The sequence below is a fragment of the Ornithodoros turicata genome, chromosome 6, assembly GCF_037126465.1.
Source record: "Ornithodoros turicata isolate Travis chromosome 6, ASM3712646v1, whole genome shotgun sequence".
NCBI lineage: Eukaryota > Metazoa > Arthropoda > Arachnida > Ixodida > Argasidae > Ornithodoros > Ornithodoros turicata.
This window is the reverse complement of record NC_088206.1, coordinates 73,744,115-73,770,701: the sequence shown is the minus strand read 5'-3', so window position 1 is coordinate 73,770,701 and position 26,587 is coordinate 73,744,115. Positions and strand designations below refer to the sequence as shown.

The 26,587-nt window shown below is 45.8% G+C and overlaps 1 protein-coding gene across 4 annotated transcripts in view; it reads left to right on the top strand.

Moving 5' to 3' along the window:
• Nucleotides 1-26,587, top strand: part of LOC135397370 (tau-tubulin kinase 1-like) — a 70,057-nt gene that overhangs the window by 37,783 nt on the left and 5,687 nt on the right. For 3 of the 4 annotated variants that reach the window (XM_064628929.1, XM_064628926.1, XM_064628927.1), the window contains 6 exons: nucleotides 22,037-22,314; nucleotides 22,884-23,098; nucleotides 23,663-23,833; nucleotides 23,929-24,027; nucleotides 25,532-25,794; nucleotides 25,859-26,168. In XM_064628929.1, coding sequence (XP_064484999.1) covers nucleotides 22,110-22,314; nucleotides 22,884-23,098; nucleotides 23,663-23,833; nucleotides 23,929-24,027; nucleotides 25,532-25,794; nucleotides 25,859-26,168 — 1,263 coding nt within the window. In that variant the 5' untranslated portion in view covers nucleotides 22,037-22,109. Of the gene's footprint in view, nucleotides 1-9,284; nucleotides 9,339-22,036; nucleotides 22,315-22,883; nucleotides 23,099-23,662; nucleotides 23,834-23,928; nucleotides 24,028-25,531; nucleotides 25,795-25,858; nucleotides 26,169-26,587 lie in introns of those variants that run through there. The other variant, XM_064628928.1, reaches the window with a different exon arrangement.

Sequence of the window (26,587 nt, the reverse complement as noted above, 5' to 3'; positions counted from 1 at the left end):
CACGGGTTCGAATCCTGTCTGAGTTCCCCATGAAGTCGGCCCAGGACGCATACTAACCCGTCTGTACAGCTACAGTTGCTTCGCGGCGCGGAATAAAAAGAAAAGAGTTACCGTATCCCCTTCGACGCATATGTCCAAGTCCACACAGTTCTCACTTCCCGGTTGACGTCCCATGGATCTGCAGCATAGATGGCAGGTTGTGTTCGTTTATTGGACTCGAGAGTCGAGAGAGTCCACTCATCGAAAATGCCGTCTCTCATGACGTCGTCCACGTGACAGTAACTCGTTTTAAAATTCGAGGAATGAACTCGACTCCCGGCGTCTCTCCTCTCCATGCGATTCGCTGGAGTCGATGACGTACAATGACGAGTCGCACGAGGGGGTCGTAACCATGATGACGTTCGTCACGTCTCTATCGCGAATGATCGTTAGATGGTTGTATATCTATCGTGAAGGTCATGAGAAATTCGAGGGCTGTTGTCGAGTTCGCTACGGCTGTACTGATTGTGCGAAAACGGTGGACGCCTAACACCGACCAAAAACGGAAACACAGTCCTGCGTGCTCTACATATACTTGTCGAGTGCGATTCACGGACACACACGTATAATTCCGTTTTGTTGAAACACCCCATCTCATCGTCATCATCTGTTGTTGTCCGTTTTGTTCTTCATGGTCATAATAGTGCGCGTTTTACTTACATCATCTCCAACAAAAATGTACAAACATGTACTATAATGATGCCGGTATAGCAACGAGGAAGACGATAAGGATTCCGAAAGCGTGACAAGACCCTCGGATAAGTAGCTTATCTTTCCACAGCTTCCTGTATCGTTTTCGTGGTCTCATCTACATATATACTAAAGCTCCCTATTAGCGGGAAAAATGAAATAAAGTATGGACAGCGAAAGAGTCTCGGTTGGTTCAGGGTGACCTCAGTTATCGCCCCGCCGAGGGCTCTTGACAGAGTAAACACTCTTGGTGTATTTCAACAAATCGGTGCGATTTATCCTCTAGAAATACTCCAAAGTGAATATTTTTCTCGAAAATTTCCACCAGCTGCAAATGTATTCCCGTCGCTTACCCGACGAAGATGCGTAGTCTTCCGTGTGTTTATTATTGGGCTTTATTCCCGATTCGGGGAAGATCCTTATGAAAACAGTCGTCACTCTGCTCAGTTTGAACGAAAAGTGAACGGGAGCTTCGCTTTTGCTTTTATATCCGACTCACAGACAATTCTCTTCTTCCGTGACAGCCAGAATCACATACAGGCTGACCCGCACCTTCACCCTATACATCTCCGCACCACAGGGAGTTGATTTTTATCCGTTTCATATTTTTTATACGAGTTACGAAATCTACACAGATGCCGTTTTTGCAGGTGGGTGCCAGGCGGACACTTTTTGTGAGACATTGCGCAACTGCCGTCCCAGATAAACATCTCAGATGGGATACTATCAGCCTTTTATTCACTGCTGTACAGCGCTTTGTGATGGCAGTTGAGCCAAGATACTGTGGCGTCCTTTTTTGGGGGGAACCTTACTGGCACGCGCTACAAACGGTGTTGTCGACGACTTCGCGAGCGACCTTACAAGCCTGGACCAGAACTTCCCAGGCCGTTGGATAGAAGACCGTCAATTTCCACCGAGGTCACACGACTGAGCCAGTTGGTGTCGCTACCTCAAGAGAAGAATCACCGCTGCATATAACGCCTTGCTGTCAACCTTGAGAACAGTGCGATCAACATAAGGAACGCAGAGGTGATTCCTGACGTGACAACACATTATGTGTGTAATTATACCGGGTGTTTATTATTATTAATAATAATAATAATAATAATAATAATAATAATAATAATTGTGGGCCTACGTCGCGAAACAACTGAGATCAATATTATTCGACGCATTTTTTTTTTTTTTTTGTTAAAAACTATTAGAGCGGCATAAATTTAGTTTTCGCATGCGGGTTTTACGGTAGGGCGGACGTCCCGTATAGGACAGCGCATGCAACTGCTACTGGACGACTAATTAGCTAAAATTCACGAATTAACTTATCAAATAGATGTTTTCCGGAAAATCCGACATAGCAGAATTGGAGTCTGTCCCAGTTGCACGATGACGTCATAACCTAGCGCCCAAAAGTAACTGGGGACGACTCTCAATCTAGGTAGGTGCGAGTAATGACGTCACGGACGCTGTCGTCTGATAAAATCCCCCACCGTTTTGTCCGTCAACTGGTTTATTTATGAACAACGTATCAGAGTGCCTTTTGTCATCCTTTATTTTTATTCCTAACAACGAGGCGGCATGCCAGCAAAAAGGGATTATTTGAGACTGTGTAGTCGTTCTTGGTTTCTTAACACTCGTTTGCCAGCCGTAATTATCTCTCGTGAGCCGGTCGTCTCGTTCCCAAAGCTACTCATTCGAACTGGCTCGAAATCTGCGACTCGAGTTTTTTTCCGGAAGTCCAAAAATTAATTAGCGAATTTTAGTTTATCATGCAGCAGTTGTGAGATGTCTCACAAAAATGTGTCCGCCAGACCGCTGGAACCACCTGCAAAAACGGCATCTGTGTAGCGTTCATGTTTTTTTTTTTTTTTACAAAAAAAAAACTGTAACGGATAAAAATGCCTGTACGTACAAGCTGCGTTTTTTAGCTCTACCCAGATTTTGTTAAAAAGGCTACGAGAGCGGCATAGATGCCTTTTTTGAAGTTGAGTTCTACGACCTAACGGACATCCTCTGGAAGAGAGTGGGAAACTACGAGATGAATAATTGCTTGAAATTCACGAATGAGAGGTTTTCGTGCAAAAGTGCAGAATGGGAGACAATTCTCGTTGAAAGCCACTCTCGTGACGTAGAAATATTCCTAGCCGAATCTTGCACTGCAAATGAGCCCAAACAGAAACCACCTTCGCCTACGTATCTGGGTCGAAAAGCGATTGATCTGATTCCCCCCTTGGTTTCCCAAATGCGCTTCCAAAGGCACGATTTCGGGGGGGAAGTTGAACCACCCAGGCTACGCCCTTTATCTGCAGTGTTAAAACAGCGCTTCACCACATCGCACGCTCCTAGCCAACCACCATTCCGGATTATATCGTGTGATTGCTTGCTCAAATAGAGGGGAACAAGTCCCCAAATACGCCAAGCGGTCATCTGGCAGTACACGGAAATAGGTGTACTTGTACCCCTCTATTTTATCGCGCCATCATATTAGGACTCATATTAGAGAGCGCGTACAAAGAGAAATCTTGGAGGCATACCACATTACCCGTACTGGGTTCACTGGGTTCATCACGCCTGACGAGACAGCTTATCTTGAATTCGTTGGCCTCTGATCAGTTTTTGTCCGCCAGGTGAAGATCTGCAGTGCGGTGGAAATTTTCAGTGAACAATTCGGAAGTCGGCGGTGATTGTTGTAGTTCCCTTCTCTCTGTCCGTGTATTGTGCTGTCTAAACGCTTTAATTTCGAGTCAAACCGTATATATAAAAAAACTAAGAAATCAGTGACGAAATACGAATCCATAAAATCGACACGAAAGATAGGTTAAAATTACCATATAAACCTTATTATGAAAATCAATGTGGAATGAAGTCGCACTAATTATGAGATTGGACGGGGAACGCTAGACACGAAAGTCGATGGATATCGCCAGTTCAAGAAGGAAGTCAATCAAAAGCCAACGCGAGTCCAAAATAGAGTTAAAATTTCAACTGTATCTTTCATCGTCTTCATGAGGAGAGATCTCAAAGGATATTGGCTAACCCTCCCCTAGATAAAAGAATGTCACGTGGTACGTTGTCAGCCGTGCCATATCATCTCTGTACCGGAAGCCTCTTGATGCTATACCTCCATTTCCGGAACACGAGTGAAATTCTTTCCCGACTGAACCCCGAGTAAAGCATTCGTTCCGAACAAAGCAAGGCGAGATTAAGAATGAAATAAGTTTTCTCCAACGTTCTTTTCGATACTGGTATGTTTACTTTCCATTTGGCACTGTCAGATAGTTGGCACAGTCACAACAAGAAGAGCCGTCCAAGTGGTTTTGGCGAGAGTTCCGACACGAGTCTTTACGAAGACATTTAACGGGAAGTTCCCGTTGTACGACACAGCCGCCATTTTTTGTCCTCGTCAGGAAACGGCATTTTGCGACCTGGCCATCGTAGGAGCGTGTATATATTATACCACGTTTTTTACGCAACATGATAGCACGTCGGTTCAGAGAGTCCGTCACTTGTACAGTGACGTTTACAATGACGTGCGCAGAATGAATTGCGTTCATCTGGCACGCTATCGTCTATGGGCCGATGCGTGGTAGTGCCTGTAATCGATAGAGATAAGGTTTTAAACAGCCCAAGTCCATGGTTGCCAGATTTGGCTACTTTCGGGTTCGGCTGGCGCAGCTCAGTATCAGAGTTTGCTATTTTTGGCTCCACTCGAAAGGAATGTCGCGACACGAAAAGGAAAGAGAGCGTGCCTCCTCCATCTTTTTCTCAACCACGCAAGCAACGCTTTGAATCCGATCACCCATGACGCGTTGCAACGTCTCTTCCCACGATACGGTGGAAGGTTATAAGATAAGTTTCGTGGGAGTTTCAAACTTTACTTTGATGAGGATGATTGTCTCGAATTAGGTAGATGGTAGAAGGACCTCAGATATAGTAAGCAACGTGGACGTCTGCTTGATTTCAAGCCGGGGATTTGTACACGGACGGCCTACTTTGCATCCTGCGCCCTCTGCGGGATGTTTTGCGGAGAACAGGATTTTGGAAAAGGCAAACATAGCGACAAGATGAAAGAAAAGGTTAGCCAGCTGGTAGGACTCTTCTGGATTACACCTCCCCAGCGCCTTCCAAGGGTGCGCCACTTTCACTCATACACGCATTCTTCATAGCTTCACTCGAGGCTTTGTATGTGCTGTGTGCCAGACGTGCGGTTTCCACGCCAATGGTGCATTCCACATTCGGATAAGCGTCGATAACATCGGGTCAGAATGCACCTACGCTGTCGGGATGGACTCTCACTTCACTAAGCAGTCGGTTTCCTTAGAGCATCGTTCATCATCATCCTGGCTCGTACTCGACAAGTAGTCCTATTGATTGGTATTAAATGTGTTATGTTGCCACTCGGATACACTTCAGTATGTAATTGTCCCTTCTATGTATTCCAGCCTAAGAACATCAATTGCCACAAGCTTTGATCGACCCTTGTCGAAATCTTTACACTCTGAATACGTACATTTTTGCCATTTAGATTTTTTGTAGCGAAATCGGTGCATTTTTTTTGTGTGTGTTTTCATCGTACTTGTTTCGACAGTTGGTATGCAACTGTTATTTTATGTCCGTCGTTAAAATAGTGTCGCGCGTATTTTACAAACACGGTTGCGAGACGCGTGGAAATCCGCTTCGTGAACTTGGAAAGAATCTTGAGAATTTGCTACCACTGCCAAATGTGAGCCAGCCAGTCCAACCCGATCTATCTATATTTATTTTTACTCACTCTCGGAACCTTTCTTTTAGTAAACAATCCTGTCTCTGAAAGGAGTACAGAGGGCCATCCAAAACAATTTTAGATTAAGACGTCCGATGAAAGTGTGTGTGTCATTTTACCGAATAGCGCGAAAGGTTTTCATGTGCGCAGTTTGTTTCCCAGAAAAAAAAAAAAACTCACACAAACATGGAGGAGAAGGTATGATGTCACGTCACAGATGACGTTACAGGGGGAACGCGTTCTGGTTCGCAGGTCAGCTGGGTTCAGCGCCTTGTCCCTTTGCCGCCGTAAACCAGATTTGCCATGAGAGAACTGATGTTCTGAGGCTGGAACAACATGGTTTGTCCCTTCAGACGACGCACCCTGAAAGTCGCTGGGGAGGCGTGTTAGCTTAGCTCAATTGGTAGAGCCCCGGACCGGCAATCAGAAGATGTGGGTTCGAGTCCAACAGCTGGCTAACCTTTTTAGTGACTTTCATTTTTCATCAGTTTTGCCAGTTCTCTGGACCAATCAGCGAACGTGATCCTTGTAGCTGGTACTGCTCTCCAGCGCCGTTGCGCGCGATAATGGTACAGCTCTTTCATGGGCGGCCAATGCTGTTAATTAGTGATATGCAATTTTTAAACACGGCATCTTATCTTGGGAAGCAATCGGTGCGTTTTCTCTGTTTGGAGACCGTGAATTTCGAGATACTGGATTTTGCAATCGGGAATCAAGGAAAATGCTCCATTGCTTCGTAAGATCATATGCAATGTTTCAAAACACGACGTCACTATTTAAACACTCAAATTCACGTGTTTTCGATGTCTGTCCAGGTCGTCTTAGCGAACGAAAGTAAAATTTTAGCAGGTTTAGCAGGGCGGACACGACGGAACAGCACATGGTTAGTTTATTATTAGGTTAGTCCAAGTTCGGTATTTGCATATGTATGTCCAGGTTAGTCTAAGTTCGCTGTTGGCAGTTTCCCGCGCGCGACTGTGCATTTTATAGTAAGATAACATTTATCTACGGTAGTTTATTTTCCAACGGGGATTTCGATCACTTTATTTCGATGTACTCCCCTCCTAGCTATACAGCCGTACTATTTTTCGAGGCGGGCGCAGAGGAAATTCACGTTCCAGAATAAACTGCCGAAAATAATAATGTTCGTGATCCCTGATTCAAAATTAACTGCTCAAAATACAGAGTCGCGTTATTCCGGAGTTCTGATTGGACGGCCAGCCGGTGTGACGTCACCGTGGAATTTCCCTGGAGTGTTGGGGCTGGGGTTAATATCCGCGGCAAAATATAGTTCATGTGGTCGTCAGCCGAAATGACGTCACTCAGTTGTTTCTCTGCAGTGACCAGGCTCTGGAGATATCATCGCCCCTATTGCTAGCCTCCATTTGCAATGCATGCAAAGTGACAAAAAGCATTGAAGACAGCCTTCCTCCAAGACATACTGCGTTTCTGACTGCATTGTTGTCTTCCTCCCAGTCACTCCTAGCTCGCTCCGACAGCACCGGTATGCCAGCATGATGGTGGTTCCGATAACGTGATTTTGAAAATTTTAATTGTACTGTTTTCTGCAGTGTCGCGGTGTGTGGAGTGCCTCTCTCTGAACAACAATTTCATACTAAATAAGGAGATATAAGCCGTATGGATAAACGTGAAAAATTGACGATAATGGCCATATAATACTGTTTGTACCTGACATTATTTGGTGTGCAGCACTTAGTAGTCATTGCGGGGATTTCGCAACTAAAAATTTCGAGGTCCTCCCCCTGAAACGTATCTGCGTGTCTTGTACAAACCACATGCACAGTGACGTGTTGAGTGAAGCAGCGTTCGATGAAATGGACGGACACCGAGATGTAAGTAGGAAGATTCGATTGACATTTGGCTAGAACAATTTTGTGAGCATTAACAAAAAACGGCCCGTTGCCGAAAAAGGCACCGTTTCGAAAATGTATCGTAGCGCACAACTTTATGTATGTCTATCAATTTTTCTTCTTTTATGCAGATGTAAGCCAATGCCGTGCTTGGTATGTACTGTTGTGTTTGAAAGAAAGAAAGAAATCACGACAAAGAAAGTCACTTCATAACGATTGCCTGATGAATTGTCCACGATACCAGCCATGGTAGTTGATAAAATATTTTCAATCTCAACATACAGGGTGTTACCCTATAAAAGTCTACCCGCGCCGGCATGCCGTGCTCGCCAATTACTCAATTCAGGCGGTACAATGTGTTGCCTACGTATAAAACTCATAAGGACATTCCATCATGGTAAATATCGAAGTGATTGAGCACCGTAACGCAAAGTTATAGCTCAAAACGTGGGGTTCCAGTAGTCAAAACAGCCAAGATGGCGCCTCTCAGTTAGCAGACGACATCCCTTTTGGGTGTCGTCTGCTTAGTATGCGTCAGCATTTTTCGTTCCTCACGTTGCTTACTTCTGAGCAAAATACGACAGTTACACGAAAACGAAATGAAAACTGCAGTTCCATCCGGCTGGCAGGATATGCGACACGTTGTCGTGTGGGGAGCAGCATGTCAAGTGCTCTTCTCAACGCCGCCATCTTGTTTGTTTTGACTATGGAAATTGCACGTTTTGAGTTATAACTTCGTGCTGCGGCACTCAATCACTTTGAAATTTACCACGATTAAATGTCCCCATGAGCTTTGTATAAAGATCGCACAGTGTGCCACCTCCATTGAGTAACTGGCGAATACGGCGTGGCGGCACGGGTAGACTTTTATAGGGTAACACCCTGTAGAAACTGTTTCGAAACAAATGTGTCGTTGTTTCTTGACGCCAATCAAGTGACGTTAACTGGCTGATGATATCTGCTTCGGTCCAACCCCATGCTTTTTCTTCCCTTCCTTGGATGTCACGTCGAAAGACATAAGAAAGGACAGACAAACAAAGAACAACCCCCCGTGGCGTTCCAAGGACACACCCCGCTTCCGCTTGCACCTTTGTAACTCCGTTAGCAAGGTCGACATCTTGCGTTCATTAACTTCCCAGCTTCTATCTTCGGAGGGTTTCACGCCCTACAGTCTGGAAACGAGCCAGCCTTTCACGCTTCCGGAGTCGTCTGCAAGGCTAAAGCGAAACCTTACCCACAGGTAAACGAAAGCTCACGGTTACGTGACCGTATCGAAGAAAGACAGAGAAAATCAAAGCCCGACATCGTCTACGCGGCCGTGGTACGTTTAAAATGTCAAATAATTTTTACTGCTGCGTATCGGTTAACAAGTTATTGTATATTCCATAGTCGAAGATAAAAAAAACGGCAAAGACACCTCGACGGCACATTTCTGGTGCAGACGACACGGATGGATGTGGCTTTTTCCTTTTGAACGGGTGGTTGCGCAACCTAGGATGAATTAAGTGTGGAGTGGTACAACATATCACGTATTATTCCCTTTGTACGAGTTATGGTAACCAAATTTATTTTTATACCACCAATCCCGTCCACCGACGAACAGGTGACGCCGCCTGCTGTGGATTTCTCATCTCACTCGTAGGTCGAGTGTCAGCCACATTAGGGCGACACATATCCTATTCAATCCTCTCAATCATTCTTAACTTCTCTTTTTGTCTTATCAGTCCAAGATTTTTGTCGAAATATGTGCAGAACTCCCCGTTTGATTTTACGCCGACCAAGTACATCTTTCCTCATGCTCACATTCTAAACGGCAATGACACTTCACCTGTTAATCACGAAGGCTTGCGGAGAAGCACTTGTACGTGACATTTCCACCAGGAGCGCTTTCATCGACCCCGCTCCGCGCTGAGCATCATGGGATGGGCGTGCTAAACATGGCGGTTCGGTGTGGGGCCTTCTTCTCAAATATGAGACTGGTAAGTCGTCTTTTCGTTTTTAACAGCCGTGAAAAGCATGCGGTGCAGCACGCTCAAGTCCTACCAGACTTTTTAGCCCGCCTGGGAATTACGCAACAGCCTATACGACGCGCAATTCATCGTCTTATGTTTCTCAGCTGCTGTGAATCCAGACGCACACACTTATTTTTGCTGTTTCTCTCTCAGATGAGAAGTAAAAGATGAAGGTCAGGATTATGCTTTCCACCAAGAAAATAAATAAATGGTGTAGCTCCTATGAAGAATTTATTTTTTTTAGATACCTAGCACAGTTTGTTGGGAGATCAATCGTCTTAATGGATCATGGATGATGCCATTGATGGATGTGGTCCTTAAGGCAACCCTTTGTAGTTTTTCTTTGCGTTGCACCTAGAAGATAGGAAGACGTGTTTCGTATTGACAGGTAGGATAATTGACACAAATTATGCGGGTATCGGAATGGGAGGCTCCCAGAAACACCCTTTCGCTGCCATTTATTGACGGTCTCTTGTCAGGTTGGGATTCTGGAGTTGCACTTCGTTTTATTACCGTGTGTGCTTTGAAACGGATCAGTTGTTTTTACAACATGCACCTCGGTAGATTGGACTGATTCTGATTCTTTCTGAGGATAGGTGTCCATAGTGATTATGTTAGTGCTTATGAATTGCCTTTACAAATTGTATCGTTCATGATTTTCAGGCATTGTTTTACATAGAACTATCAGAAATAAGTCACTCGTGTGTAGATTAATCAACATTGTGACTAATTACATCATAGGACATACTTACATTATAGTACTTGTATACGAGTCACTTTTCATTCTTCACATTTGTTTGTTTTTGCGTGCTGGTCGAGCATTCCACGCAAAATAAGCAATATATAGATTGAAATAAAATTAGCCATTTTTCAATGTTAGTCACTGGCAAAGCACTAAAGAAAGCGTCAAATGTGCCGTAAATTGTTTGCAGTATCTATCTACTTGCTCTTGTATTGGTCACACATTCAACAAAGTGTGATCGGAGCAATAATACGTGCGCATATAGTTTATGTGAGGCACATTAGTGTGTGGACAACTCACCATGCATGTTGTACACACCCAAATATGCTTTACTTCAGCGTTTAAATTTAAGCAGCTCCTATGTTGGAAAGCGAACCTCATTGAAATCACCATGTACGATTTAATATATTTACGTGACAGAATATGAAATGTCATTTAATTTGACGTGCACACACTAAAAAAAAACCTTCCGTACGGAACCAACATACGGCGACCGCAGATGCCCGAGAAAATATTTTCGAAAAACCATTTTAATAGCTTCCGTAAGCACAGTTCTGGACAGCTCGAAAATAAATTGTAATAACATTCAACCGCTACTGTTATAAATTATGTACTGGGTTAATTTCCATTCAAACCCAAAATTTGCTTAAAAGGGTAGTCCGCTTAACATAAATACTATTTTACTACCTGGGTAGTGGCACGACCCTTTGATATAGTGGATCGAAGACGTCTTTGGCTACCATCCAAATTGTTAACCTCGATGATGTTCCTCTTTCTGGGGTAACGTTCTCCATTGGACTGTAGTGCGGCTATAAGTACCAACATTACACGAGGCCTGTTCCATGCTGGATTTGGATTCTGAGCATTAAAACGATAGTCGTCACGAAGCTTCACTCGACGCTGTTTTTACCAGTGTTGGGGCTAACTCGTTACTCTAACTAAGCCATCTTTTTTGGTAACCTTTAACTTAACTCGTTGCTTTTCAGCTCAAGTATCTTCTCGAGGAACTCGTTCCTTTTTTAGCTAACTTTTTCGAAAGAACTCGGGGTAAGTCCCAAGATCCTTTTGTTCGATTCTGGTTTGCAAACATGCGAAGCTACGTCCTTCCTCTCTAATGAGACGACAACATGTCTGACTCCACTCCCTCGTTGTTGCGCAGTGAACTCTACAAATTCTGTTTTGGACATACATTAGGAGACTCGGATGACGTTCATCTTAGCAATGTATTTATGAGGACAACGCTACGTAGCGAGACTAAAACTTGGTGCAGTTCTACAAAATGTGCATAGATGACAACTCACTTGTAATGCATGCCTTGTCCACCGTTGAAGAACCTTATTATGGGATCAAAATTATCAAATGCCACTTAAAGAAGTACATAAAGACACGCTTCTTTCTCATATCAGAACTATTATAAAACGTCCCGCACTTCCAGTTGTGAGATCAAGGTCTCAATCAGTTATAGAAAGGTCACAAACTAAAAAGTGTATATTAGGTAATGAGTAACTTGAAAGTAACTCGTGACTTTTCGGAAGCACCTCGTGAACTTGAAGTTCATTTTCATTACCGGTAACTTTGGTAGTAACTTAGTTACATTTTTGCTTGGATCCTGAATTACTAGTTGATAGAAATTTTTTTATCTCTAACAAGCGTGGTAAGTGATACGTCCTCGTTATGGATGCACCATCTTCTGAGACACACACACTATGCATTCATACTGAATGGACGTCAGTCTCATCAGCTCAGTAGCTGAAGGAGAAACCAGAATTTGTTTGACATGTTCAGGCACAGGTCCTACTGTGCTATGGTCCATCAACATGAAAGCACAAAAACATAAAGGGTAAAAATGCTTTCGTAAATTACACATTTACGCGTAACCAAGTGGGCACTTTTCTATGCCTGTATGCTTCTTCCTAACTGGGGCATTCCTCAAAATTCAATTTTATCGATAAATGTTTCCAAAGCTGACTACATTCCACTGTTGGATGCATCGTGTCACCTGACTGTTGCTATTCCTCGTTGAAACGTCGCTTGATGCCACAGCCATCATTTTATCCTTCAATTCAGAAAGAAATGGTTCCTACTTGAAATTTTTCGTGAGCGCTAAATCGTGATTATGATTCGTTGTTGGATGCCCGTTAACATTTGATAGCATTTGACAGGGGTGTAGCCAGGGGGTTATTTATGGGGTTAAACTTAAAACCCAAAGAAATGACACCTTCGGTAGAGCATCTGCGAGAGGGAAACAAGGGGAATCCTCCGATCCCGATCCGGGATTATCGATAGATTCTTCTTGGCAGTTGGACCAGGATTCCTCTATTGGATATCTGTCTCTTAGCAGCTAAACAGGAATTGTGTTTCTCATTGGATGCACATCAACTTAGTGAAAGAAAAGCATGTTGTCTATTTCTTTGTTCCTCTCCCGTTGATTCGAGCGTTGTGTTGAAGGTTTGATATTCCTGGTGTAGAGATGTGTATTTCCTCCACATGATAGGCAATTATGGAATGTCCCCAGATATGTTCTCAACGTGTGGCTTCACTCCAGGGCACGTCGTCGTCGTTGTCAGGGATTTTCCTCACAAATACCAGCCAGACTGACATCCCGCCGAGATAAAAATCCTGGGAATATCCCTCACTTTCCCCTTCAGACACAGAACGGGTTGATGTACGTCTGGCCACACGGCTTGGTACCGCGATGGATGCAGGTCCCTCTTGTCTGCCGAAGATGAGGACCAATGGGGAAGGTTCCTTGACCGCTTGCGTAGGACCGGTACTGGAGCTGGCTGCCCGAGGGGGACTGTCGCGAAGCTTGAGGCGGCGTGACGCAGTGAAGGTGACCGTGGTGCGAGGCCGTTCATTGGGTGTGGAGTGTTGGCTCAGTCAATCTAAGTTTGGAATGGTGAACTGTCTACTGGACACCGAATCGGGCTGGAGTTAAATGGGATGCGCACAGATGGGTGGGTTCACTTAGAGGCTATGAGAAACGTTGAGATGAAAAGATGAACGAAATGAGCGGGAAAAGCGATTAGGATTCTTCTTCAGCCACACAGAGCGATTAGCCAGGAGTATGTATAGTTCCAGGGGGACGGGCGGGCGTTGTAGGTGGTCAGGCGACTCAAAAGCGGCCGCAGGTAGCTAAGACGCTGGACGCCACTTCGGGGATCCATTTCTCCGTGTGTGATAAGGATAGAGGGATGCCTTGTCTGGCAGGGTGAAATGGTTGGGCCTGTCGTACAGGCGACAGCTGATGCTCAGTGGTCTCGTCCTGCCCGCAGTGAGGGCACGCTGGCGATGGATGGGTACGCGCGCGGTAAAAGTTTAGAGGCAAGGCGTGGCATCGAAGGTAGGACTTGAACACGGCGCGAAGGAAAGGGGGTCAGGAGGTAACGATGAATGCCAGATTATCAGCCAACTCGTTGATAGAGAATCCACGTCAAGTCCATTTCACTGTTTCCAAATAGTGACAACAATGAGTGACACGGCGCCACATGTAGCCGCTAACGCCGGTTGTGCCTTCTGTTTGGAAACAATGAAAGGTTGTCTTTTATTTTGGAATTGCAAGTGTAACTTAGATGCTTTTATAAACATGTAGTTGTAATCGTAATGCAATTACTTTTGGAAAGTAATTTTTACAGCTCTGTCCACGTGCCGCCACGCTTGTCTCAGTCGAGTATTGTCGCGTACAGTATTTTCCCCGCGTCCTGGACATTTATTTTTATTGGGATATTAATTGGAGCGCAAGAAGTGGTTGGGACTAGCGACAAAAAGCCATTGTGTGTCACTTGACGAGGTCTCCGGTCCTCTACAGCACCGTCACGAATAAATGAAACCCAATCATACTGACGGCAACGATGTGCAGTTTTGTACTTTATATTAGCCGATAAAGAACGTGGGCCCGTGTTACCTTTTCTTTTTTGTTCATCCAGTCGAGTATTTTGCTACGTATTAAAAGCGCTAAAATGAGGACACAACACACGTACGGCGCGTCTGTCGGTTTTAATAGGATGCAGTTTGACATTTTGTAATGGTCTGTTTTGAACATTTAAACGGATCGAGATTAGCTGCATTGAAAAGTAGTGCGAGTGACTTTTGCTCCCCACGTGATGTTCTGCATCTTTCACCCGGAGGAGAAAAAACTCCCCAAATAAAGTCGTCGTCGTTGTTGTTGCTGCATCTTTCAACAAACTATCATTGTTGGTGGCGCAAATGATAACCAGTAAGCAACAAGTTGGAGAGGAACGCCGAGTTATTGTTCATAACTGCAGTTCGCTGAGGTCAGTCTGTAATTGTTCGTATCGAAATGTGGTTACGTTTATTAAAAAGCCCGGTTGTAGTACGATAATATGGCGAGCCCTTCTATAAAAAAAAACTTTCTTGGGCAAAGTTATCGTTTCCAGGTTCTCATTGTGTTAAAAAAGAAAACCCAAGAAATTGAGAAGAAGAAAACCTACTCCGTGTGCTGCAGAGATTATCGTCTCTCAAACACTTGCCAATGTGCTAGTTACGTAATAAGATCGATGAAGCCTAATGGACCTCCCTCAGTGATTCATCCTTTCTTTCATCCTCAGGGGAAACCTTGTTCCGTGCGTCTGCACGCAATGTGCCCCCCTATCCTTACGTTGTAATCACGGAGGAACTTGTCACTGAACTTGAAATATGACTCGGCCCGGATTTCAATGAAAACCATCTATCTATGCCATTGAATGGTTGTAGGTATCACGCACACCCGTTTCTTTTTTCGTGCGGCATTTCTCTCGAGGACCGCTTTACAACAACTTTATTTAATGATCACGATTGGGGAGTTTCATCGCCAGGGGCGATACCTATATACCCCATTGCTTTAGAAGAATCAACTGTTGCCTCAAATGGGCGTGTGGAACAGAATTTCATTGGCAGAAGGTTTCTTTGGTGGACGTCCAAAAATGGTGTACAAAACGGGACTGCCACTTTTCTAGCCGTGTGGGAATCGATGACGTGTTCACCAATGGTAGTCGCGTGACTACGGGTGGTGTCTGTCAGATTTCCCGGGTGTATAGTACTTACTATGGGTCGACGAGTGCGAGTCGAAGGACTGAAGGCCTGTTTCTCCAGCCTTTGGGTTGCCAGACTGCGGTGAGTCCTCCTCCTTTGGAATATTACGGTGCATCTTTAGTCTGGTCTTTTGCTTGTCCGCTACCGACTATACCCCATATGGTGATCTTAGTGCGATGACGGTTCTTTTCCATCTCTACGAAAGACCGAAGATCGCACGTAGATTTGAAACACACTTTCTCTGTGCAGTAATGGGATGACGATATTTTGCTGTGAATAGCAGTCAGTATATGAAATTGGCAAAGAAGATTATTGACCCGCTATACGTCATATGAGGCACCCTTTCAACACTTGGGACTTCCACTGGAGAGACACGCTTTTGCTATGTCCTTCACATGAACGTGTGTCGTTCTTTGCAAAATGGAAAAGCGTGTACTCGTGCGTTGTTATGATAGTCGACATTATTTTCGCAATAAGCCCGATCGTGGCACTATACGGGTGACTTAATCCTACGCAACATAATTGTTCAGCCACCGAGCCAAAAACGCTGCGCTGTTATATTAAAAATTTCCCACAGCCAACAACAACTTTATTTGAATATGATGACAGCACAGTCAGATGCATGTAGATACACATTTATTCGAGGAATACCTACTGCAGCCACCTTACTAAATGTTCGCTTCAAGTTATCCCGGTTCGGGGGTTTTCGTCTTATCCCCAGGATCAATTAACTGTCCGATTAAGCTTTTACGCGAATTAATTAAAATATTACTCCGTCGCAGAGTTCATTCAGCATATTTGCCTCGATGGATCGGTTGGTGGATATGTTGCAAGTATTCCGCGATTTCTAACACTCGACATAACGGACGCACAGACGGTCGATCGCAGTTGAATTGTCTATTATCGTCATCCACGACGGGTATGAAAATGGCGGGTAGAAATTCAGTGTCGCTGCGCGTGCACTTACCGAGGAAGCGCTATTTTTTCCTTTGTGGCGTACAGACGGACCTTTTTCGATAATAACCCGGACAAACACAACGTTTGATTTGTGCCCTACATCTATGCCAACCAGTACTTGGTACAACTTTGTACTTCCATTTACCTTCGAAGGACGAATCGTGAGCAACAATTGGCTTCCAACCTTTTTTTGTCGCGACCAAACGTAATGTCGCTGCTGGACAGCTGGAGTAATTGTTAAAGAGCTGCGAAGTTTTGTTGCGCCCTTTCAAGTTTCTTCAACTAGTTATGACAACGTTTTCTTTCTTTTTGGAGCCGTTTCACACTGCGCCGTGGACACTGTCAGGGTTGAGACGGAAGCGAAGTGACGTAGTTCCGCCAGCTAGCAGAAGTCCTTCCCTGCGCTGCACGGCAATACCTCGTTTGACCTGCACGAATTTGCAACGACGAACGATGCTCAAAAGAATCAATCAAGGATCAATTGATCTGTCGGTTGATCGATCCTCTAATGGATAAAGGCGGGATAGTTGTCTCGTATCCATGTCTTTTGGGCTGTGCTATACAAGTATGGGTGATCGATCATCCACGATCAGGAAACGAACCCACCTGCGTTAGCGCTCATGTCAGAACGCAACCTTTCTCAAAATCAATTTATTCGATGCTACGCTTTTAAAAAATCACGTGCCTGCACTGTCTGTCAAAACTCTGAAGCGGAAGTAGGTGTGAGCGGAAGCGTGGATCCTCCCGCCACCCCCTTTGGAGTGCGAGGCTCGTTCGTCGAGCAGAAGACACCTCCCATCGGGACTGCGAATGTACCTCGTTCACTTGCACGCTCGTCGAAGGATCCTGCAAAGGGATGTGTTTCCAGGCAGCCTCCCTCCCAAGTTGACCGAGAGCCCAATCCTGCTTAGCTTCGGTGATCGGACGAGAACCGGCGTATTCAGCATGATACTTCGCAAGAGCTCCTCTTATTTTTTGCCCACTAAACGAGATAAAAAAAAAACATACAATATCAACGGACATTTAGCTGCTGCTTTAACGTCGAACATGGCGGGAATTGTACAAGTAACTCGTTACCACGACTTACTAGATTATAACGACCATGTCGTAGGCACCCCTTCCCAGCGCCGCAATTTTGGAAGCTAGCGGTAGCGCTTCTCATCGTCCCAGTTATTGCTTCGTCAACTTCTACAATACTTTGTACTTAAGCTTACCTTAGTATTTCTGTGCAAGCGATGGACATTTCACAGATGTTTCATTCTGAGGTTGCTTATCATCATCATTCTACGCGTTTTCATAGGAGCTATTGCTGTCGTCTGCTACGGTAGTCGTGCATACGCACCTGCGCGTTCTGAATTCAAATTTCCATCGTCCAATCGTGGCGTGCTGATGAGTAGCTCCCCTAGCAGATCGCGCGGACGGGCTCCTCATAGGGGTTGCTGATTATGACATGGTCGTTGTAGGTCGTGCTCGTTACTGCCAGTATGCTTTTTTTTAGGTTTTAACTGATCTCGTTTCTTTTACTTCTGGTAACTTCTTGAGTACCTTTTTTTAGCCAACCTTGTCACAGTAACTTAGGGTAAGTTCCTTTTGTTCGACTCTGGTCTACAAATATGACATCGTTCCATCCAGCCATGAGCGCGCGGTTGTGCGTCCGACTCTTGACGTTGCGCGGTGAACGCTACAAATTATGTTTTGGCCGTCTTAGCGACCAGCAGTTTATTTATAATGGTAGCAAGATTAAAACTGCCAAATGTGCGTACAGGACAACTCATGGATCCTAAACTTGCAATGTTCTCCGTTCGAGAGCCTTATTACGAGATCAGAAAAGAGTACCTAAAGGCAGGCCACACTTGTACGTAACTTACTCGAATACTTTCCGAAGTACCTTGGTATCTTACAAATACTTTTAAAATACAGTATTTAGTTTAAATACCGTTTGTGGCAGCGACGTGTACTGATTTCTTACGTCACTGCCAAATTTAGCAGTTTATTATTTATTTAGTTAAGTTTTTTATTTATTTCGGAGAAGGTCCAAGAAAGATGAACGTCATCGGTTCTGCTCGGGCGTCTGGTCTGGTCATAGCGAGGGAACACTCGATGAAAACCGTACATGTAGATTATTAATGTGGTCGTTTTGCGTTCCTCTCCCTCTGACGACAACGTCGGGTACATCCGTGACATTATCGGGCGGGATGTCCGCGGATGACAGCAACGAGACATCGCGGGACAACGAGAGTATCCGAACGAATATCCGTTTTTATGTTCTTTGTACATGCTTTACAATTTTTAACTTGACTGTATCTTGAAAGTAACGAGTTACTTTTCTGAGTTTTTTTGAAATAGTTTTTAAAGGAGTACTGAGGTACCCCCTAAATACTGCGATGTGTTCTGCAAAGAATAAAATGAGGTCCTCCGAAAGAGCGCGACGAGTGCCTGCAGAGCGCCGACGGCTCTGTTCCGACCGTGAAAAGAGCATATTGGAGGATGAGGGAACGTCGTGACGTAACGTGGTCCCCGGGCACGTGACTCGTGATGTATATGGCATAGCTCGGCACGGGAAACGTCAAGTGAGGATCGTTTCGGGCTGTTTTTGTAAATTTCGTTGCGCAGTTATAATACACGGCAGAGCGGTGCACAACTTGCCTCTTCTTTGCTTTTTAGCGTGTACAAGCCTGAAGTGGGCTTCTTTCGTCCTATCACATATATAAAAACTATTATAAAACCTGCCGGCCAAGTATCTGTGGAGAGTTGGTGGCGGTCTAGTTGTTCCACATATGTTTACTCAGCCTACTATGCCTATCATGAAATTTACTGAGGCCTCATTTGCGCTCACTTGGTGTGGTTGCCCATCTTTTTGGCCGCCTTTCTCCTTTCCTGTTTGCATCACTCAGTAAGTGGGTTTTGTAGATGTGGTTCTGTTATTGCTTATCGTACCAGTAGGTTTCGTTGCATTTCATTTGATTATGGCTCTTCCCACATTAGGCTAGAACCTCTCTGTGGCGCCGTTGTGCCGGTATTTCCCGCAAATTAGGTGCAAATGCAAAATGGTATTTCTTGCGGTCCCTCGTGAATCTGGCTGCTTAGATTAAGGTATTTCTTGCGTCAATTCGTGCGTCTGCAGCACGGTTTTCCACTCGCTTTCCCTTTTGATTGTCTAGCAGTTGTTTGGTTTTCATCATGTGGTTGTGACTTGGAGTCTTGTGATATAGGTTGGTGGGTACGATGTGGCTTTATGGTGATCGTGGTCCCTTTCTCCCAGGAGATGTGGAGCGATTTCCATGTAGTGGTAATATAGTTAGCAGTTCCCGTGGTGTTTCCGTGAGAGTTACTGTGAGCTTCAAGCCGGTGGACACTTGGATTCCCGGCATGTAGTTGTTGATACAATCGAGTATGCCGTTGGTGGGTAGGCATCGTATGTGTACCTGTTGATATGCCTGTGATGCAGTGATTTCCCCAGAAATTCACTGCTTGGTGAAGGTTCCACTTACGGAATTTTTCATAGACACGCACAAGCCTAGCATCTTGTCTCACGAATCTGGTAGCCTGGTCTACGGTCATTATTGTTAGGGGGATCTCCCTCATGTAACCGTAACACATATTACTAGTAGACCCAATGGGTCAAGCGCTAAGTGGGCCACCATGAACGCGCAGCAGAGCTTTTCTTTTCTTTTTTTCAGGGACTGTCCAGCGGGGAGGTAACACGCGAGCACAGGGGAAATGACGCATGGGGGAGATGGGACGTGCTACGATCCGCTCACGTGGAAATTACCGACCATCGGCCGGCCAGTGGTCGGTTTTTGGTCGGCCACTGCACATTGGAGCGCTCACAGTGGTGCTTGGCGAACGGCGTAGGGCCGAGGACGTTGTGCGATGTGTCGAAGCGTGCTATTGAGAGTTTGGCATAATAAAGGCGGGCCAATGTCGACCCTGCACTGAAAACAAACTCGAAAACAACGCAGCTGCTACTTGACGCGGTACGCTACTTCATACCAAAACAAAATGCACAGACAGATAGGACTACTAAGTTCACCAAGTTTTAAAAAGTAAGAGAAATTCTTTCCATGTAGCCGTTGTGCAAACATTACTGCCCCTCAACCGTTCGCAACCAAGACACGGTTCACCAAGGCAGACCGCGTTAACAGTAGAGCTTCTGCCCCCTCCTCGCGTGAAAGCAGTCTTGAGCATTCTTCACTCCCATCCATGGGGAAAACAGATACTATACACGTTTAGTTTAGTAGCTTCCGCGAATTCCAGAGTCCTGCTCGATTCTGATACAAGAAGGTTGAGGTGTCTAAGTTTACTTCGATTGCACACAGAAACGTCATTGAAGTAAGAAGTTGGTTGGAATACTGATTCACCATCAACATACCGTCGGTTTTACTTATTTCGTTTGGAACATTCAGTTGTTCGACCGAAACTTTCCGCACTGCTAAAAATCTCGCGTTTCTCTTTCTCCTGCAAGAAATGCCCCGTGTAACATCTCGTCAGGGACATGATTTGGACAATCCTAGAAACATCCGACATGGGACATCCTGCGGACATCAACCAGGGACGTCCATTTATGATGCTCTCAGGGTTGTCCGACGAACATCCACATCGGGAGCTATTTCGGACATCTACAGGTTCTGTAGAGAGTTCTAAGTGTTCTGTCTGGGACGTATCTGAGTAAATTTCTGCTCGAAAAATTATCTCTAGACGCGATGAAGGATACCTTCCGATCACCCTCAGTTGTTATAGTAGCAGTATGTGGGCCTTATAGCACCCTGTGCTTTCTATCCCATCGTACTTATGCATCTACATCCAGTGATTAGCAATGGTGACATTTTGTGAGAGCCAAAGCATTTTTTATTCTCGTGTAGCGATTGTATGCCTCTATGATTGATACTGAGGGAACACAGTAGTATGGTATCAGAAGCTGCATTGTACCACACTGCTCCGATACTGCCGTTCAGAGTACTGCATAACCATGGGCCATGCTCATTATCACAAGTGGTCCATAGGTCGCCCATCGTTGCTGTTAACTGTTGGGCCACCTTCTAGACGACTAAGGGCTGGCTGCTGCCTAGACTTGGTTCTACACTGGCCCTGTGTTGGCCCCATGCCTTATAGGTCTGTCTGCTACATTTACCCAAGGTTGGCGGTATTAAGTCTGGCCGAGTAAGGCCAATGTTAATCCCCAAGCTCGGCCCATCTTTTTTGCAAACACGGCATAATGACTATTAGGTCGGAAGCACACGACTCTCTGCTGGGGCCTGACCCAAACACACAAAGTGCCTGATCAAAAGGATTGCGAGGATCGTGTGCCACATTCACGTGAACATTTGCAGCATATGAGGCAGTTTTAGACCTTGATGTCATACACACCTTTCGTAGCATCCTTAAAATAAAAAAAACTGAACCATTTGCCTAACTCGTTCGGAATAGCACTTTTCATTTGTCCCGGTTCAGGTTCACTTCCAAGATCACAAAAAAACAATAGCGGTTTAGTCCCAGTTGGACACCCTGTTTGAACCTGATGTTCTATAAAATATTTTCTTTGCCTACTGGCATAGATAAGCGATAAAAACGAAGCGCACATCCAATGACGTTACATTTGCAGGCTCGCCGCCGTCATAGGGGTATGGGACGGATAAATTGTACACTTGTAATTGGGTAGCGCTGATTGCTGCTGCTATGGGGGGCTCGGACTTTGTCAAACAGCCTCGTTGCTTTTTGTCGAGCCTCCTCATCATCGTATGATGAAATAAATTTGAATTTGGAAAGGTTCGCTGCAAGAATATAAAATCTGTCCGGAATCAGGAAAAGTGACGTCAAATAGTTGGCCGGTAATTTTATCGAAACTGATTTCTAAGCACGACAGGAAATTGGAGCTTTGGCTCGCATCTTGAGTGCCCCTTTAAGATGTCACAAAGAGTCGTCCTTGTCCTAACAGGTACATTTATAATGGAGAGGTGGCCTCGTGTGACGAGGAGGAGGAGAACAACGTTTCCAGTTGCCGCCTCACTATGACCAGCGAAGACCTCCTCCAGCCGGGACATGTGGTCAAGGAGAGGTGGAAAGTGGTCAAGAAGATTGGGGGTGGAGGATTTGGAGAGATCTACGAGGGACTCGACCTCGTCACCAAGGAACTGGTTGCACTCAAGCTCGAATCTGCCAAGCAGGCCAAACAGGTGCTCAAGATGGAGGTGGCCGTGCTCAAGAAACTACAAGGTAGAGAGAATATTTTCATTTTAATGGGCAGCTTGATCAAAGTGGAGGAAGAAGAACCAGACGCACGTAACTCGCACATCCCTTTCATAAGTAATCGTCGTGTATGGGACATACTTAGGACGTTTTCTTGAGCGCGAGTTGACTACACGCAGGAGTACTTTCAGTGTCACTAGAACGAGCTTGTGGAGGAAGAAGAACTAGACGCATGTAACTCGCACATCACTTTCATAAGTAATCGTCGTGTATGGGACGTGCTTGGGACGTTTTTTTGAGCGCGAGTGAACTACACGCCACATTACTTTCGGTATCACTCGAACGAGCTTGTCCAGTGGTTTGTTCCAGTGTCGGTACCAGTGCACCACTCGAACAATCTCGCCTGCCACTATAGTGTAGAAGTACACAGCTCACTTGTTCCGTAAAGTTTTGTCTGGGCCTTTTCCAACTAAGTTTACTCTGAGAGCTCTCTACGAGGGCATTAATGTGCGTACGACGATATTGTGATTGTTATAACTATTACTCTGCATAGTGAGTACAGCATCTGTTGTGCCAATACAATACCCTCGGTGCAGGACGTGAGCACGTGTGTCGCTTCATCGGCTGCGGACGCAACGACCGCTTCAATTATGTCGTCATGCAGCTTCAGGGCAAAAACTTGGCCGAGCTTCGCCGTTCCCAGCCCCGGGGTGCCTTTTCACTCAGCACCACCTTGCGCCTGGGGCTGCAAATCCTCAAGGCCATACAGAGCATTCACGACGTTGGATTTCTTCACAGAGACGTCAAACCCGTGAGTGATTTTGTCTACCGGGAGTTTGTGCTTCTGTGTGTTGCAACTAGAGCACCGCGTGGGCCGCATCCTTAGGCCCGACACTGCCTTCCTTCGATTTATTCGCTCGTCCCGGTGGCTCGGTACCGGGCCCGAGTAATTTTTGGGTTTCCCTACTCAGGGGCCTGACCCAGGCCCAAAAAATATCTAGGCTACCCGGCTCGGCGTGTCGGCTACGGGGCAGTGCGCTATAAAAGTTGACCATGGGTGACTAACAGCGGTGTAGCACAGGCTGGTCAATGTATGGGCCAAGAATGTCAAACCTGAGCCCTGCAGAAGAACGCCTTATCTGGCTTTTGAGTAAGCACACGCAGTGCTCTAGTTACAACACACGCGACGAGTGGGATACAACAGTCTACAACTGTACCGTCAAACAGCCTTAGAAAGGCATTGGTGCCGCACATGAGTTGCCCTCAATCCATTATCTTGCAATCTGTTTGCTCCAAATGAAAAGTCCATACATTATCAGTCTCGCACCACTTTGGTTTATGTTATCGGTTTCTGTATCGTTATTTGCTCGCACAGTCCAACTTCGCCATGGGACGGCATCCTCACAACTGCCGCAAAGTGTACATGCTGGACTTTGGTCTGGCACGCCAGTACGTCACTACCACGGGAGAGGTCCGGCCACCACGAGCAGCTGCTGGCTTCCGTGGTACGGTCCGCTACGCCTCCATCAACGCTCACAAAAACAAGGTTACAATTTCATTATCATTCGTACCGTGTTCGTTGGCACAGATCAGTCTGTCAGGGGAAATAGTTAAGAAAATAATGTCTGTCTGTCTTTGCAGGAGATGGGTCGGCATGATGATTTGTGGTCCCTGTTCTACATGCTGGTTGAATTTGTTAATGGACAGCTGCCTTGGCGCAAAATTAAAGATAAAGAGCAGGTACTGTTTGTGTGGGAATCTATGTTTCGACATTCTTGATGCCGTTTCAGTACGTAGCACTATCGCTCAACGCCTTATTCAGCCTGACTCGGTGCAGGTTACTAGAGTGCGTCCATATACTCTCGTAGACAATCTTGGACACGAAGGTATTGGATGCCGCCTAAAAGGGACTATTGCGTCCGGGAACGTATGTGTGAGACCGGTACAGTAACGTCTGTCACCGCTACGCAATAGACTTGACCAAGTTTCTCTTCCAAAAACAGCTTACGTATTAAATAAATAAGGTTTAAAGATTCGCACTCTCTCTGCAGCTAACACCGTGATGACGTAAGCGAGGCACACAAATGGGATTGTCTCCGAGGTCGTCTGCTTGGCGTTCGCGTTGCAGTATACTAAGTGAAAAGTTCTCGGTAAATATGACGACTTTCACTTACCAGTATGAGTTCTGACGTGACCATGTTGCGTGGAACACTGTCACGCTGTGTCTGACGCTAACCAGAAACAACATTCTGCGAGCCAATCACGGGGCAGATGCCGTCCCCTAGTATTCCTGCTCGCCAGTCCGCCTGTCGGTCAGTCGGTGGCCGAGGCTACCAAAGCCCCTCCAGCCACTCTCTGATTGGTCTCGTCCACGCCAAAGGGCGTTCACTGATTGGCCTTGTCCGGGTGACGTTTCCAGAGAGAGAATCCCGGAATGCTCTCTCAATATGTGTCGTCTGCTCCTGCCACGTGTTATGTCAAACTGCGCGAGAACAACGCCACCAATTTGCATCAGATTTTCTGCGTTATTCTCGGCGATGAACACGGAGTAAAAGGGCACTGTAGTTTTGGAATCGACCGGGACGAATGCCATAGTCCCTTTAACGTGCTACCTGAGTTGATGCATCGTGTAAATATTTCTGATCACTTATTTATTATATTTAATAAGTACACAAAAGTCGACAACACAGATGACAACCTTAGTATTTGGAACTGTCGTAGGACGCTGCCACTTCTTGTTCTCTCCTTAGGCAAATTTTTTACGCCATTTATTACGGACACACACTTATAGCGAATTCGGGTGGTCAAAATGTGGCAACATGGCAAGGTGCTCGGAAATCGCTAGCTTGGCTCGCGTGCCAAGTCATGTGACAGTTCTCACCTTAACACGAGTGCTCAGAAGCTAGCGGTTATAGTCGCTTGAATCATGCTACAGGCATTGCGGTCATTCGTGTTCCAGTTTCGTCGTCTGCTAACTCATGTTAGCTTCTACGTGCGGATGTTCGCGACGTGGATGTGATGACACCAGATATAGTCGGGCAACCAAGCTGCCCGACTGCATGGAGGACGGACGAAAAAAGTACTAGCTGGTGAATTCCTCGTGCTAGGAAAGTTCCACGAGAACACGTACGATTACCAGAATTTGCCATTAGGCTTGACCAGCAACCTTGTCTTTTCATAAGGTCACCATTATGTAATTAACAGCGCACAAACGAGGGACAAATATATTTCCTTTCTGCGTTAGGTGGGCGTCATGAAAGAAAAGTACGACCACCGGTTGCTACTGAAGCACCTACCGTCTGACTTCCGCCAATTCCTGGACCACATCTCGTCTCTGGACTACCACGACAAGCCGGACTACTCTGTGCTCGTTGGCCTGTTCGAACACTGCATGAAGCGACGTGGCGTTCGAGAATCTGACCCCTATGACTGGGAGAAGACTTACACGGACAACTCCGTGACAGCCACGATTACGCCCACTGCTGTGTCTAGGCCAGCGCAGCCTGGGTACGTTCTTCCTGTAACGGTGACTTCTAGAAATGTTTGTGCATGAACCTCCTGTAAATTTCAGAAGCGCCCCACCAGGCGGCGTGACGGGTGTTGGCACGGAGAACCTGCTCGACGACAATATTATGGCCAGCTACGACGATCGTGGCGACAATTTGCTTCGCCACGAAGTGTACGACGCGAGCAAGGAAAGTGCCCCCGTGGCCACGAAGGAGTCCCTCTTGCCCCAACAGCCACATATTTTGCCCCAGCGAGAGGGCAACAAACGTGTCCCCGACAACGTACGCCATCTTCCGGCCACCGCGGGTCTCACTGCAGTTACGGAAAATAACAATAAAAATAATAACATTGTCGGAGAAGAACCCCCTGCTGAGGTAAGGTCTGCGCTTGGGTACCTCTTGACATGTTTTTGCGGGTTAGTCCCAATATGGTGCGTACATGAGAAAGCATATTTGCGCAGTACCCCCACTCATTACCCCAGCAAAACGAGTGTGTGTACAGCTCCAACTAAAGTTAACTGAAACATCTAGACTGGTGCTTGTAGAAGAGACAATGTGACAAGCGGGGGCAATGTCCATGACTTCCAGATGCAGTTCACCATTGTGTCGAGCAGGGATTACGAAATTGCATCAAAGCAAATATGCGACGGATGTGTAAATAGACAGCCAAAACTTAACTGCGGATAAATTAAAAGAACAGAGTCGCACACATTGTACACATAGCACGCATTTATACGACAGCTGTTGACAAGACACTGCCAACCATGGAACTTCCTAAAAAGCAACCGTTACAT